The 15734-nt window shown below is 44.7% G+C and overlaps 1 protein-coding gene across 1 annotated transcript; it reads left to right on the forward strand.

Moving 5' to 3' along the window:
- The first annotated feature begins 8659 nt into the window (after positions 1–8659).
- Positions 8660–9037, forward strand: LOC124776031 (proline-rich protein HaeIII subfamily 1-like). The gene has a single exon (XM_047250871.1). The coding sequence runs from the start codon at positions 8660–8662 to the stop codon at positions 9035–9037; it is 378 nt and encodes a 125-aa protein (XP_047106827.1).
- Positions 9038–15734: the final 6697 nt, after the last annotated feature.

Below are 15734 nucleotides of genomic sequence, written 5' to 3' on the forward strand. Positions count from 1 at the left end.
TGGGAGAGGAAGTCGAAAGGAAGAGGGGCGTTGGGGCGGACATAGATGGTGGCACAGGTAATGGTAAGGCCGGGGAAGAAGAGACTAAGGATCAGGTGTTCGGTGGGGTCGGGAAGGAGAGGCTGGAGCCGAACGGGGATCTGGCGGTGGTGGCCAATGGCAACTCCGCCACGTGCAACTGGGAGGGGATTATCGGAGCGGTGGAGGAGATAGGGGGAGGTGTGGATGGAGTGGTGGGGTTGGAGGAAGGTTTCATTGAGGAGGAAGGCATCCACACGGTGGGTAGCAAGGGTGTGCAGGAAGAGGTTCTTGTTGGCGGGAAGGGAGCGGATATTGTTGAAAAGGATACGATGCTGTCGCGCCATGATAAGGACTTAGACGAGGGTGTCAAGGCGGGAGAAGGTGAAATGGGCCTGGTTATTGGAAAAGGTGGCGTACATTTTAAGGTGGAATATGGAACGGGCGGCGAGGGAGATCTGTTGTAAGGTGTGGGGGCGCTGAAAGGGATGGACGTTTTGAAGGACAATGGTGAGGAACCTGATGATGTCCTCAGCAGTGGGGGGGGGGGGGGGCGAAGGGAATTGCCAGGAGGGGTGGGGGCGTCCAGGGGACGGACAGGTACGGTGAGTTCAGGAGTGGTGGGAGGGGGTCGGGCTTTGCACTTTTGGGAGTAGGTGGGGTGGGGGAGGCTGCAGGTATTACAGGAGGGAGGGGATTGGAGGTTGGGGCACTGCCGGAGGAAGTGCGCTTGCCGACAATGTGGGCAGGTGGGGGCCTCGCGGCACTCTGCTGTTGGATGTGCATTGTAGCGCAGACATCTCTGGCAGCGCAGGGATTGAGGGGGGGAACGGGAGGGGTCGACCTTGTACCGCTGATTGAAGAGGAGGGCACCCTCCTTCAGGAGACGGTCAATGGAGGGGCGTCCTCAGAGAAAACCCGCATAAGGCGGGTGGGGCCGGTCGCGTTGAAAATGCGGCGGACCGCCCGCACCTCCAGGGTGGGATGGGCCTTCAGCTCCGCCAGCACCTCCTCCTCCGTGATCGACGGGCTAAGCCGAGTGATCACGGCGGTGAGGGTCGGCGGGCGACGCGGGGGTTGGGGTTGGCGGGTAGGAGATGGGGAGGGAGCAGGGGTGAGGGAGGCGTGAGGACCAAAACGGGTGATGGGGAGGCGGGAGAGGATGTCAGTATGGAGGGTTGGGCTGGGGGAGGAGATAAGAACAGAATCCCGTCTGGGAGTAAGGAGAGAGATGGGGACGCCAGGGAAATGTTGGCGGAGGAGGAGGGAGAGATTCCGGGCCTCGAGGAAGGAAGGATCGGGACGGGACAGGAGATATTTGTAGAGACCGGGTGGGGAGGAGGAGGAGGAGGAGGAGGGAGCGGGGCCTGGTGGGGAGACGTCCATGGCATTTTGGGGTGGGGATGGCGGGCGGGGTGGAGCCTTTTTAGGAGCAGAGGAAGTGGAGGCGCCACTAGGGCGTTTGACAGCGGCAGATGGGCGGGTGGTGACAGGAGGGACGGGAACGATGGGGAGGTGGTGGGAAGGGACAGGTCCCGGCACGGACGCAGCAGGCGGCGCCGGAGATAGTGACTGTGACGGTGCAGGCGAATGTGGCAGTGATGGTGATGGTGACGATGATGACGGTGGTGGCGGTGATGGCGATGGCGATGGCGATGGGGAGAGCTGGGCGTGGGCAGTGGCCCGACGGGCCACCACCCTAGCCGGAGCTGCAGTGACAGGCTGGGGGAGCGGGGGGAAAGGATCAGAACGAGAGGAAGAGGCGGGAGACGGGGAGACAAAGAGCGAGGGCGAAGGGATAGAGAGGAGGGGAGGGATGGAAGGAGGGGGGTGGGATTGGGCACACCAAGTGATAGTGGTGGAGGCGGCGGAAGGGGACGTATACACGATGGCGGTGGTGGTAGTAGTGACGGTGGTGGTGGGGGCGGACATGACGACAAGAAGAAGAAAGAAAAACACAGCACTAAAAGGACAGGACACACACTGGGGGACGACGGACGGCGACGGCGACGGCGACGGCGACGGCGACGGCGACGGCGACGGCGACGGCGACGGCGACGGCGACGGCGACGGCGACGGCGACGGCGACGGCGACGGCGACGGCGACGGCGAGAGGCAGGGACGCTGCTGCCGCGGACGGGGCCGGGGCGGCTGCGGCTGCTGCTGCTGCTGCTGCTGCTGCTGCTGGCTGGACTGCTGCTGGCTGGACTGCTGCTGGCTGGACTGCTGCTGCCACCGGAGGGCTGGCTGGCTGGCTGGCTGGCTGGCTGGCTGGCTGGCGGGCTGGCTGCGGGACCACTGCTGCAGGCCGGGACCGGGAACTGCTGGCTGGCTGGCTGGCTGGCTGGCTGGCTGGCACCTGGAACCCCTAACACTTCGATTAGCGCGAAAAAGGCACAATCGAAGGGCGGTAACCTTGCGGTGTACCGCCGGAGATGGTGGTGTGTAGCGGAGTAGAATATTAAATAAGAAATTGTAAAGATTGTTTCAACTGCAACACTTTTAAATATGAACAGAATATTCGTTCCTAGGTACATGATGAAACGTTTCTCACTAGAACTTATAGTGCAAGTGAATGGTCTGTGTTAATACTATTATGAAAACTTTTCCCAGTATGTCACGAAAAGTAAATGTTGTGTACATAGTTCAGCGTAGTCAGCGCGTACACAACTTTCCCACTAGAGCGCGCCCCGCTAAGCACAACAGCGCAGGCGCAGCGCTCGTCCATCTCCGCCCTGCGAGATGGCGCTGTCTTGAGAGACGGACAAAATTCTGCTTCCGCCGATCCGCGTACTAATATGTAACACAGCTGCTAACGTAGAACATTTTCTTCTCGCGGATCACACTCGCGCAGTGATACCTGAACGCGTGAGGTATTATAACGAGTGTACAGACCTCCGATTAGTCAGTCTGCATCAAACTGCAGTCAAGTTTCAGTCTGCGCCTAATAAGATTACCATATTCCTGCACATAGCCATGAAGAGAAATGTATAGACACTTTGTCAAGTGTCAGAGATATGTGAGAATAAGATTAACGTACCAAGACCAAAGGAACTTCAGATTGTCAGTTGTAAACAGCATCCAGAATCAAGTTACGTAATGTCTATATTTTTTATTATTTTAATAAATGTGTGTGAAAATTGATCAAGTTCTGTTTAAAGTTGGTCCCTGTCAATCTGCTACTCTAAGCGTGCAAGTGGCATTTCTATCGTCTGACCTAACGGCAGAAGATAAACACGCCACGATAAGACCACGAGACATATTGCTGACACTCGCCTACTTCGTTAGAGCGAAAACTCAAATAATCTGATGGTGTGTGTACCGAAGGTCTTACAATACGCACACCACAGTAAAATACTGGTAATTATGCTAACGTTCAAAGACGGCAACCTGAGCAACAAACACAGATAAATGAATTTAATGATTACTGTCAACGGATTCAATTACGTACTCACTGATTAGGATCTTAAAGTCTATTAATTTCGAGAGGCACTAATACAATGCGGCGGGGTGGCGTCGCTCGTCAGTGTTGTTGTTAACGGTCTCGTTCAGTCCACTTACCTCGATAGGATTCTTGCCGATGTCCCTTCGCTCTGTGATAGCAGATACGTGGTAGGCAGTGTAAAGCAGCGTTGATGAAACCACTGCCTAATACTTACCACAAAGAGGCCGCGTAACTCTAGTTGAAAGCCAGTTCCAGGAAGTTAATGATTAAAATAATCGGGCGTTCGGGATATTCAGTCTACTTGCAGAAAAGCGTTTAAAATTATCCGCAATAAAGGATGGCAGCCAAAAACAGTTGCAGGATAGAATTTTTTTATTAAAATTCTTGACCAAGGTTTCGGTACATATAAATATACCTTCATCAGAAGTAAAACTTCCTGAATAGAAAGACACATTCATTAGAAAAGCCATATCAACGAAAGTGAGAAACAGAAGTTTAAATAACGGTGAAATTGCTAAAGTAATACAGGCACACAATCTTTAGTACTTACTAAAATTACATCATGCACTGGAGAATAATAAAACAATTATGCCAAAAGGCGTCGTCAGTAATTAAAATATCATCTCCATTTGTACAACATGTGTAATGGGCACAGGATCAAAGCGAACAGTTTAACAATGTTACTTCGCCTACGAACTGTTGAGACACGAGTGTGAAGGCACTAAGGCAGATTGTTTCGCCGAGAGAGGGCACTTGCATGTGCGAAACAATCTGCCTTAGTGCCTTCACACTCGTGTCTCAACAGTTCGTAGGCGAAGTAACATTGTTAAACTGTTCGCTTTGATCCTGTGCCCATTACACATGTTGTACAAATGGAGATGATATTTTAATTACTGACGACGCCTTTTGGCATAATTGTTTTATTATTCTCCAGTGCATGATGTAATTTTAGTAAGTACTAAAGATTGTGTGCCTGTATTACTTTAGCAATTTCACCGTTATTTAAGCTTCTGTTTCTCACTTTCGTTGATATGGCTTTTCTAATGAATGTGTCTTTCTATTCAGGAAGTTTTACTTCTGATGAAGGTATATTTATATGTACCGAAACCTTGGTCAAGAATTTTAATTAAAAAATTCTATCCTGCAACTGTTTTTGGCTGCCATCCTTTATTGCGAAGAATTTTAACAGTTGCTGCTGCAGCCATGTTTAAAATGTTTAAAATTATATTAACTCTGTTTTTTTATTTATATTGAAACACATGACATGCCTATCAAGTCCGTATTTAATATGGTGAAACGCTATTGAAAGTCACTGTCTGTATAACAAATATTCACTCGAAAAGAAGCCAGAATTTTAGGAAGTTCGACCCGACTAATTTTCACGTTCCACAAGTCACAGACCCACAACTATTCGCGAGTTAAACATTCGGTCGTTTCAGTGGTCTTCTTCGTAAGTTTAAGTGCTCGCCAAAATAATCCGCACGGGGCACGAAACACGCCACGTGGAGTTTTTACTACGATCAGAAAGTTCACACGCTCATATCTCTCAAACTATTTAACTTAGAAACACCAAACTTTCATTAAAATGTTCGTCACTACAGTCGCTTCAGTCACGATATGATCGAACCGAAATTTGCTATTTCCTCTTCTTACAGAGTATTTTTAAGGAGCGATCTGACATCGTGTTATCCGTAGGCCGGCTAGCAGGCGACTCCCTCGGGGTATTCTCCTCTCTGCCCACTCCACTATTCGCGCGGGAACAGCTTAGTTCTGATTGGCTGTTCATCTTAACGGCCAATCAGAACGTACCTTCCTGATCATTCTCGCGGCAAATCTTGCCTTATCCAATCACTAATTTGAGAGTAATTAATGTCAGCAAAATTTCAATTTATTGTATTATGTTTAATCAAAATAAGCAAAGTGCGAAATATTCTTCAAATTGATAAATAAACTTATTCCGCCTCTAACTTCCATTCTGGCAGTTTTTATACAACAGCATGCTCACATAGACATACGTCACCTGAATCGTGGTTGCAACATGACTTCCTCACGGCTCGGTTGTACAAGGTTTTACGTTAAATCAAATATTAAATTTTAACGTATGGCCCACATACACTCTCTCTGTCATTCTCAAGCACTCACACAACAAAATACAATCAAATAATAATTCTGACCGATTTTTGTATTACGTGGTGCAAAGTGACCAAAGTTTTATAAATAAAATTCTAACTAATTGGTTTTTATGCACTGACAACTTTGTAATGGCTTAAAACGATAATGAAAGTCAATCTTTTATTGTTTCTAACTTGGTTTTAAATAACAAGCGTAGGTTTTAGGACGTTTAAGTAATCCTCTTTATCTCCGGAACGATAATAAATAAGAATCTTAAGAATCTGAAATTTTGACAGCATCATTCCGTTAATAACAAAAGGCTGTGTAGAAAATTTGAACAAAATCGGATAATAACTAATATGGATTATTTAGATTCGTAGAGGGTATGAATTTTCGTATTGACTAAATGTTACGCTATGCAGTTCTCACGGCAGGCAGCGTTAGTTGTGCTGTGAGCAGAGCGAAAAAACATAGACATCCTGCAGCCACCGCAGTAGACGGCTGCGCGCCTTACGCCGGCCGGAGTGGCCGAGCGGTTCTAGGCGCTTCAGTCTGGAACCGCGCGACCGCTACGGTCGCAGGTTCGAATCCTGCCTCGGGCGTGGATGTGTGTGATGTCCTTAGGTTAGTTAGGTTTAAGTAGTTCTAAGTTCTAGGGGACTGATGACCACAGAAGTTAAGTCCCATAGTGCTCAGAGCCATTTTTGAACCATTTGCGCGCCTTACTGCCATGAATGTTATCTCGTATTAACTCGCTGCGTTACAACATCAGGCTATTGAAGCAATTGCCGATGGTAATTGACCGATCAACCTAAAATGACTCTTGCGTAAACAGTATACGTAAGGAATGAAATTAATTGATACAAAATTCGATCTCACGTTGGTTCTGCTTAGCGATATTGAATAAGTAACGAAAAACATGTAACGTGTTCGGTTCTTCTATCCTTGAAAAATTTGACACGAATCCTTTCTTTACGGTCTGTGAAAAGAAAGATACAAAATTCATACAAAGCTATGGTTATTATAATGAGATATTATCTGGTTTGATACTATGATTATATTATATTTATATACTTAAAAAGGAGTAATCTTTTATCTAAAGCAAAGTACATAGAAACGTGTGCTTACTCTACTACAGCAAGAGAAGAAAAGACGCCACGGAATGGCGAGAAGAAATGAGATGCCATATCATTTGTTTTACAGCAGCAGATATACAGAGTTTCTATCCCTTTGGCCACTTTAGCAAAAGTCATTGACCAAACGGTTTTGTTACAATTTTAATTATGAAACGTATTTTTACACAGAAAAACATATATGCACATTATATCAGAGAATTTATATGTTTCTATTGGTATTTTTCACCTTCAGGCATTCTATGGTTAAAAAATCACATGGGGCAATGTATATATAAATTTCCTGGCTAGCATAAATAAAGTAATAACGAACATGTTGTAGTCGTACTTTTTGATAGATTTTCACACGTGGAAAAAACTTACTGTCTCGGTATATTGTCTGTAACCTAAGAAAAATAATAACACTTAATAACCTTGTCAAAAGTTGATATTAGTGGTAAGTGATGAAAAACAAAACGATTATGTGGAGTGCAGCGCAGATTGACTCTTCCGCTGCTCTCCAAAGCCGCAAAATATTTCATAGTGCCACCTCATAATACAAACGTAAGAGCTACCTCGTCACTGTTGAATTCTCCTACTCGAGAGTAGCGTTTCCATGCATCAAGTCACGTATGATGAAAAAATGATCGACAATATGCTGTTCAGTTCGTCCCAGCTGTGCCGTGTGGCCTTATGATACAACCAGATCCCCCACTATCTCACTCGGATTGCAGACTCTGTTCGCTTCCTTTGTTGAAGAGTCACGGAATCATGAGTACTCCACATCAGGCGTTGACGACCCTTATAAAAGCTCTGCAGCCCACGCTCACCTCAGCACATCCATCACCATGAGGGCGACAGTGGCAGCTCTCCTCCTGAGTCTTGTGGTGAGTAGTAAGGACTGTAGATTGCGAAATACAAATAGAAACTTTACTGCTACAGTCACGACTACACCCTCTGTGGAGACGTCTGTATATGTAAAAATAAGCTTTTACTTGTACAGATGTTTGCGTTCATAATATTCTATTCTGGAATATAAATACGAAAACGTGATAATTTACACGCATTTGGGGATGCTATAGTAATTCCCATCTTCATTCTGCAGAACTCAAGGCAACAGAAATTGGCACAACTCAGAGAAGGAAGCAGCTCTAAAATTTATATTTTCAATAAATGAATAGAACTTCTTCAAACCCGATGCTGGTTGTCCAGTGAGAGCTGTCGTTGAGATACTGGGATGGAACTCGGGACGATGCCGATCATATCCTCATCCGCTCATCCAAGTTTCACTTTGTGTTGTTCTCCTGCATTGCTTAAATCAAATGTCGCACTGTTTCCTTCGATAAAATTGGAAGGATTCGCTTAATAAATCTGGGGTTATGATCCATCGCTCATGAGCGCACCATCGACAAAATGCTAGTCGTTAATCTTCTTGTCTTCTTCATTTCGTTGCGTATGTACCCATTAACAGATCCCATACAGAATAAGCATACTGATGTAACATTTTACAATAGGTGTGTGAGAGAGTTGTTGAAAGTTGCTTCAGCAAATATTAACGGCCAGCTGTCATATTCCTCATTGAGGGGAAGTCCCCTGTAGCTATAATGGGTTAATTTTGCACTTCACTTTACATAATAGGTCCTGATTAGTTGTCTCTGAAAAGCTTGCAACTGATATGTGTACTAAATGAGATTAGGGAAGTTCTCATACTTGTTACTTCTCTACATCATGACCATGAAGTTCCTCTACAAAGATGTCAAAAGCAATATGTCATGCCAACAGTGAAGCTCGTTTCTTGATCCCCTAAAGTATGAAGCCTCATTGACCGTGTGTCTAAGCTGGCCTTTATAACGACTCCTAAGTGGCTCCATAAGTGGGTACACAGTTGCTTAATAAAACTACAGTTCTCTGTGTACCACCTTGCAAGAAAGCCTAATATGGCTCCAGTGTCTAGCACGTACTAGGAATTGCAATGTTTTCCAATAATCTTGCTTTCATATTGTTCTTGAGAACACATTCCAAAGAAAATGTATCATGTAATTTACGGCACACCATAGTAATTCAGGTGTCAGCATGCCGCAGTCAGGAGACTCCACCTGGCCCTCCTGGACCAACTGAGGAGCCACCACCAACTGGACCACCTGGCCCACCAACTGGAGGTCCTGATCCGACAGGTCAACCAACTGGACCACCAGGCACACCAACTGGAGGTCCTGAACCAAATGGACCACCAGGCACACCAATTGGAGGTCCTGAACCAACTGGACCATCTGACACACCAACTGGAGGTCCTCAACCAACTGGAGGGCCCCAACCAACTGGTGGGCCACAGCCTACTGAAGGCCCATAGCCTACTGGTCCACCAGGGCCACCAGGACCGCCATGTAGGGGACTTCGGCGTTTCTGACGTCCTGTACACGTTTCTGCGAAACATCAAGAGATTTGAGCCATGATATTTACGATTAACCCTACCTGATTATACAGATGGAAGTGTTCTGTAAATCACTTTGTGAGATTATTTGTCATTAAATCAGAATAGAAAAATCTCCATAAGTGTTTCCATCATTTGTAAAGTGTAACGAATAACCTACTGCCAAAAAAAGTAACTCTTTAGGAGGGGGATGAATTTGATACCAAAAAAGCTATGAGAGATATAAGTACAGTTTCATAACTAATTCAGTTATTGACTGTGTAATCAGTAACTTCAGTGTGTACTCTATGTGATGAGGTGTCCTAATTCCTTGATGAGTGTGCCATGCGCCTCGTCAGGCTAGGTATCCAAGGATATGTTAGCGTAACATTTACGTAAAAATATTGTAGACTCATTTTCTGGTACTTTGAGTGAACAAATGAAATTGTATGACTTCTACTGGCGTATGACTGTAGCACGATTTTAGACACAATATTTGGCAGCTAGCACCATTGTCAAAATTGAACTGCATATAACATTTGTCAGACATGCTCTTGAAATGTGTTTCACCTTAACGATAACAGTTATGGCAGAGATTTACCGTCACATAAAAGAGAAATATGTAATTTAACTACTCAGGAGAGATCGCCAGCTGTGACTCCATCGTCTCTATTTCAATGTGTTCTTGGGACTTAGTATGGTCTCTTTTGAAATACAATTTTACAGTTCTGAGTAACGCATACAGATATGGCAGGGTTTCCAGAAGTTGAACAATGACTCCAAATTATCAAAGCACTTTACTTTTCTTGATGAGAGAGTAATATCTAGTCCATGGACAATTCTTGAAAACCAATGCTTTTACCATACCTACTCACAACAGCAAAGTGGCAAAGTATGTCTACCTAAGATACAATAATATCAAGTCAAATTTATGACCTAAAAAGTATGATCACCTGCTTAATATCTTGTTTGTCCGTCTTTGGAACGAAATACATCATTGATTGTGGGTATCGAGCATTCGACAGTTTGATGGTAGGGTTGTGGTGGTATGTGGCATTTGATGTCTACGCACAAGTCATGTAATTCGTGTAATAACGGGCCGCTGATTTACATACGCGGTGATCGCGGCTGGTAGTTATCTAAATCGGTTCCATAGGATTTACATCAGACGAACTGGTCATCGAGGTGTCAATGTGAGTTCGCTATATTGCCGCTCAAATCACTGTATGACGGTTCTGGCTCCGAGACATGAATAATAATACTGACGAATGATGACATCACTGCTGGGGAAGACGTGAAGGATGAAGGGATGCAGATGGTCCGAATCTGTCAGAGTGTCTTTGATTACTAACACAGGGCCCATGCAAGTACAGGAGAATGTCTCCCAAGGCATAATACTGCTTCCATCGATATACGTCCGTGAAGCGAAGCACTTTTCGAACCGCCATTCACCTTGATGACTGCCATTGTGGAGAGGACAATCGACCTAGTGTAGCAAAAGAGGCAGTCATCTCGGCTCCCGACACTCACCGGAGACTTCAGATGCGAGGGCCACAGATACGAACTCTGGATATCGGGCGCTTGTTGGTCGCCATGATCTCAGCCACGCCGGCGAGGAGAAGGACACAGCTGGCCACCTGCGGCCCTCACTGATTAGTGCTGAGTCGGCAGGGACGCAGACCACTGATTCAACTGCAGCGTCCTGACGATGACGCACTCCGCTGGCGTACAAGGGCGGCACTACACAGCGTTGCGTTACACAGCCCGCTGGGGTACTCCCTCAGCATTGCAGGACCAAGTGATGCGCACCGAGGTGAATGAAGCATTGTAGTGGAAATAAATAAATCATTTGGAAAGTTCTCGCCAAGTTTTAATACAGCACCTCCTGGCACCCATCCACTATACTAGCAGTTCAGGAGATAAAGGGCTGAAATAATTTCCTAACTAGGTTGAAGAGGTAGCAACAGACACTTTCCCAAGGTGAGTCTCTTTTTTCTGTCTTTATGAATATGCGCTTTGTGAATTGTAATTACCAGCGACGGTCGAAAAGTTGCCAGCCCGAGATAGTTACGGTAATGTTTCGCACGCACAACACGACTTACTTTTATGGTGATGCTTTGTGTGTATGCAAGCCAAATTTCGCGGCTCCAGCTTTGTTAGTTTTGCTGCTCCGTCTTATGCAACAGTGAAAAACAGGATGTCCGACTTCAAGCAAAGAAAGGTGCGCTAAGCAGCAGAAGGCCTGGCACCATTGCCACTGATGAGAAAATGAATGCAGTTCATGATACAAATTTGCAGGATCGCTGAACAACGTTGCTGCACATTGAAACCACATTTGGAATCACCCATGGGAGTATTCATCACATTGTTGTAGATATTTTGGAAATGTGGAAAGTTTCATCTCGGTGAGTCCCAAAAGACCTGAATCAGAGACGGGAGCATGTGTACTGTTGTGTAGAAATCGTCTGACAACTTCAAGTGAATAAAGACAGCTTCTTGCAGGGTATGTGACGATGGATGAAACTTGGGTTCACCACAAAACAATAGCCACAACATTGGAAACATCCTTCATCCCCTGCACCAATGAAATATTGCGTGCAAAAATCAGCTGGTAAGGTGATCTCATCGGTCTTCTGGGATGCAGAAGGGGTAGTTATGGTAGATTACTTGCATAAGGGCGTAACTATCAATGCATCATACTACTAAACCCTACTGCGTCGTTTGAGAGAAGAGATAAAGAAAAAAAGGCCCAGAATATTGGAGTGGGGAGTGCTTTTGCCCAAGGACAACGCACCAGCGCTCAAAGCCTCGCAACACTGAAAACTGATCGTCACTGCTTGTTATCTATGCGGATTAGTGTGCCGAGTATTATGTTGTTGTTGTCGTCTTCAGTCCAGAGACTGGTCTGATGCAACTCTCCATGCTACTCTATTCTGTGCAAGATTCTTCATCTCCAAAACTACTGCAACCTAGATCCTTCTGAATCTGGTTAGTGTATTAATTGCTTGGTCTCCGTCTACGACTTTAACCCTCCACGCTGCTCTCCAATACTAAACTGGTGATCCCTTGATGCCTCAGAACATGTCCTGCCAACCGATCCCTTCTTCTAGTCAAGTTGTGCCACAAATTCCTTTCTCCCCAATTCTGTTCATTACTTCCTCATTCCTTATGTGATCTACCCATCTAATCTTCAGCATTTTTCTGTAGCACAACATTTCGAAAGTATCTATTCTCTTCTTATCTAAACTATTTATCGTCCATGTTTCACTTCCATACATGGCTACACTCCACACAAATCCTTTAAGAAAAGACTTCCTGACACTTGAATCTATACTCGATGTTAACAAATTTCTCTTCTTTAGAAACGCTTCCCTTGCCATAGCCAGTCTACATTTTATATCCCTTATACTTCAACCATCATCAGTTATTTTGCTCCCCAAGTAGCAAAACTCATTCAAAATACTTTAAGTGTCTCGTTTCCTAATCTAATCCCCTCAGTATCACCTGATTTAATTCGACTACATTCCATTATCCTCGTTTGGCTTTTGTTGATGTTCATCTTATGTCCTCCTTTCAAGATACTGTCTATTCCCTTCAACTGCTCTTCCACGTCCTTTGTTGTCTCTGACAGAATTGCCGTGTCATCGGTAAACCTCAAAGTTTTTATTTCTTTTCCGTGGATTTTATTTTCTACTCCATATTTTTCTTTTGTTTCCTTTACTGCTTGCTCAGTATACAGATTGAATAACATTTGGGATAGGCTACAATCCTGTTTCACTCCCTTCCCAACCACTGCTTCCTTTTCATGTCCCTCGACTCTTATAACTGCCACCTGGTTTCTGTACAAATTGTAAATAGCATTTCACTTCCTTTATTTCACCCCCGCTACCTTCAGAATTTGAATGAGAGGATTCCGACCAACATTCTCAAAAGCTTTCTCTAAGTCTGCAAATGCTAGAAACATAGGTTTGCCTTTCCTTAATCTATCTTCTAAGATAAGTCGTAGGGTCAGTACTGCCTCACGTGTTCCGACATTTCTACGGAATCCAAACTGATAAGCCCCGAGGTCGGCTTCTACCAGTTTTTGGGGATGTGAATAATTCGTTTTAGTATTTTGCAGCTGTGGCTTATTAAACTGATAGTTTGGCAATGTTCACACCTGTCAACACCTGCTTTCTTTGCGATTGGAATTATTATATTCTTCTTCAAGTCTGAGGGTATTTCGCCTGTCTCATACATCTTGCTCACCAGATGGGATAGTATTTTAGGGTTGGCTCTCTCAACGCTATCAGTAGTTCTAATGGAATGTTGTGTTCTCCTGGGGCCTTGCTTTGACATAGGTCTCTCAGAACTCTGTTAAATTCTTCACACAGTATCATATCTCATATTTCATCTTCATCTACGTCCTCTTCCATTTCCATAATACTGTCCGCAAGCACATCGCCCTAGTATTGACCCTCTACATACCCCTTCGACCTTTCTGCTTTCCCGCCTTTTCGTAGCACTAGTTTTCCATCTCCACTCTTGATATTCATATGGGTGGTTCTCTTCCTTCTAAAGTCTCTTTAATTCTCGTGTACGCAGTGTCTATCTTACCCCTAGTGATATATGGCTCTACATCCTTAAATTTCTTCTCTAGCCATCCCTGCTTAGTCATTTTGCACTTCCTATCGCTCTCATTTTTGAGACGTTTGTATTCCTTTTTGTCTAATCCATTTACTACATTTTTATATGTTTTCTTTTCATCAAATAAATCAACATCTCTTCTGTTACCCAAGGATTTCTGCTATCACTCGTCTTTTTACCTACTTGATCATTTGCTTCGTTCACTATTTCATGTCTCAAAGCCACCCATTCTTCTTATTCTGTATTTCTTTTCCCCATTCTTATCAATCGTTCCCCAATACTCTCACTGAAACTCTCTACAACCTCTGGTACTTTCAGTATATCCAGGTCCCGTCACCTTAAATTTCCACCATTTTGCTGTTTCTTCAGTTTTAATCGACACTTCCTAACCAATACGTTGTGGTCAGAGTCCACATCTGCCCCTGGAAATGTGTTACAATTTAAAACCTGTTTCCTAAATCTCTGTCTTACTGTTATATCGTCAATATGAAACCTTTCAGTGTCTCTAGGCCTCTTACACGTATACAACCTTCTTTCATGATTCTTAATCCAAGTGTTAGTTATGATTAAGTTATGCTGTGTGCAGAATTCTAATGGGCGGCTTCCTCTTTCATTGCTTATCCCCAATTCAAAATTTAACTCCAATTTTCCTTCTCTTCCTTTTCCTACCATCGATTTCCAGTCCCCCATGACTATTAAATTTTCGCCTCCTTGCACTATCTGAATGATCTATCTATCATACATTTCTTCAATCTCTTCGTCATATGCGCAGCTGGTGGACATATAAACTTGTACTATTGTGATTGGCGTGACTACGTGTCTATCTTTGCTACAATAATTCGCTCACTATGCTTTTCGTAGTAGCTTACCTGCGCTCCTGTTTTTTATTCATTATTATACCTATGCTATGATTAAGTTACGCTCTGCGCAGAACTCTACGAGGAGAGTTCCTCTTTTTCATTCCTTATCCCCATTCCATACTTAAATGGTTCAAATAGCTCTAAGCACTAAGGGACTTCCTAGACTTAGAACTACTTAAACCTACCTAAGGACAGCACACACATCCATGCCCGAGGATGGATACGAAACTACGACAGTAGCAGCACTGCGGCTCTGGACTGAAGCGTCTAGAACTGCTCGGCCACAGCGGCCGGCCATTCCATGTTCATCTACTACGTTTCCTTCTCTTCCTTTCTCTACTAAAGAATTCCAGTCACCCATGACAATTAAATCATCGTCTTTTTACCTACTTCTTCAACATCTTCGTCACCTGCGGAGCTAGTGGACATATAATCTTGTACTGCTGTGGTAGGCGTGGGCTTCGTGTCTATCTTTGCTACAAATAATGCATTTACTATTTTGTTCGTAGTAGCTTACCTGCACTCCTATTTTTTATACATATTAAACAAAAATGTTCAAATGTGTGTGAATTCTTAAAGGACCAAACTACTGAGCCCATCGGTCCCTAAGCCTACACACTACTTAACCTAACTTTAACTTACGCCAAGGACGACATACACACCCATGTCCGAGGGAGGGATCGGACCTCCGGCGGTTGCAGCCGCCCGGACCGTGGCAACACGCCTTAAACCAAGCTTCTATCCCGCGCTGCCCATTATTAAACATACTCCTGCACTACCCCTATTTGATTTTGTATTTATAACGCTGTATTCACCTGACCAGAAGTCTTGTTCCTCCTGCCACCAAAAGTCACTAATTCCCACTAAATCTAACTTCAACTTATCCATTTCCCTTAATAATTTTCTAACCTACCTACCCAATTAAGGGATATCCGATACATAGGACGCCAGTTTTGTTTCTCCTAATAACGACGTCCGCCTGAGTTGTTCCCGCCCGGAGATCCGAATGGGGGACTAGTTTACCGCCGGAACATTTTACTCTGTTCGAGTCCTTTGTTGAAGAGTCACGGAATCGCGATTAATCCAGATCAGGCGTTGGCGAGCCTTATAAAAGCTCTGCAGCCCACGCTCACCTCAGCACTTCCATCAAC

This window comes from Schistocerca piceifrons, chromosome 2, assembly GCF_021461385.2.
Source record: "Schistocerca piceifrons isolate TAMUIC-IGC-003096 chromosome 2, iqSchPice1.1, whole genome shotgun sequence".
In the NCBI taxonomy this organism is placed as follows: domain Eukaryota; kingdom Metazoa; phylum Arthropoda; class Insecta; order Orthoptera; family Acrididae; genus Schistocerca; species Schistocerca piceifrons.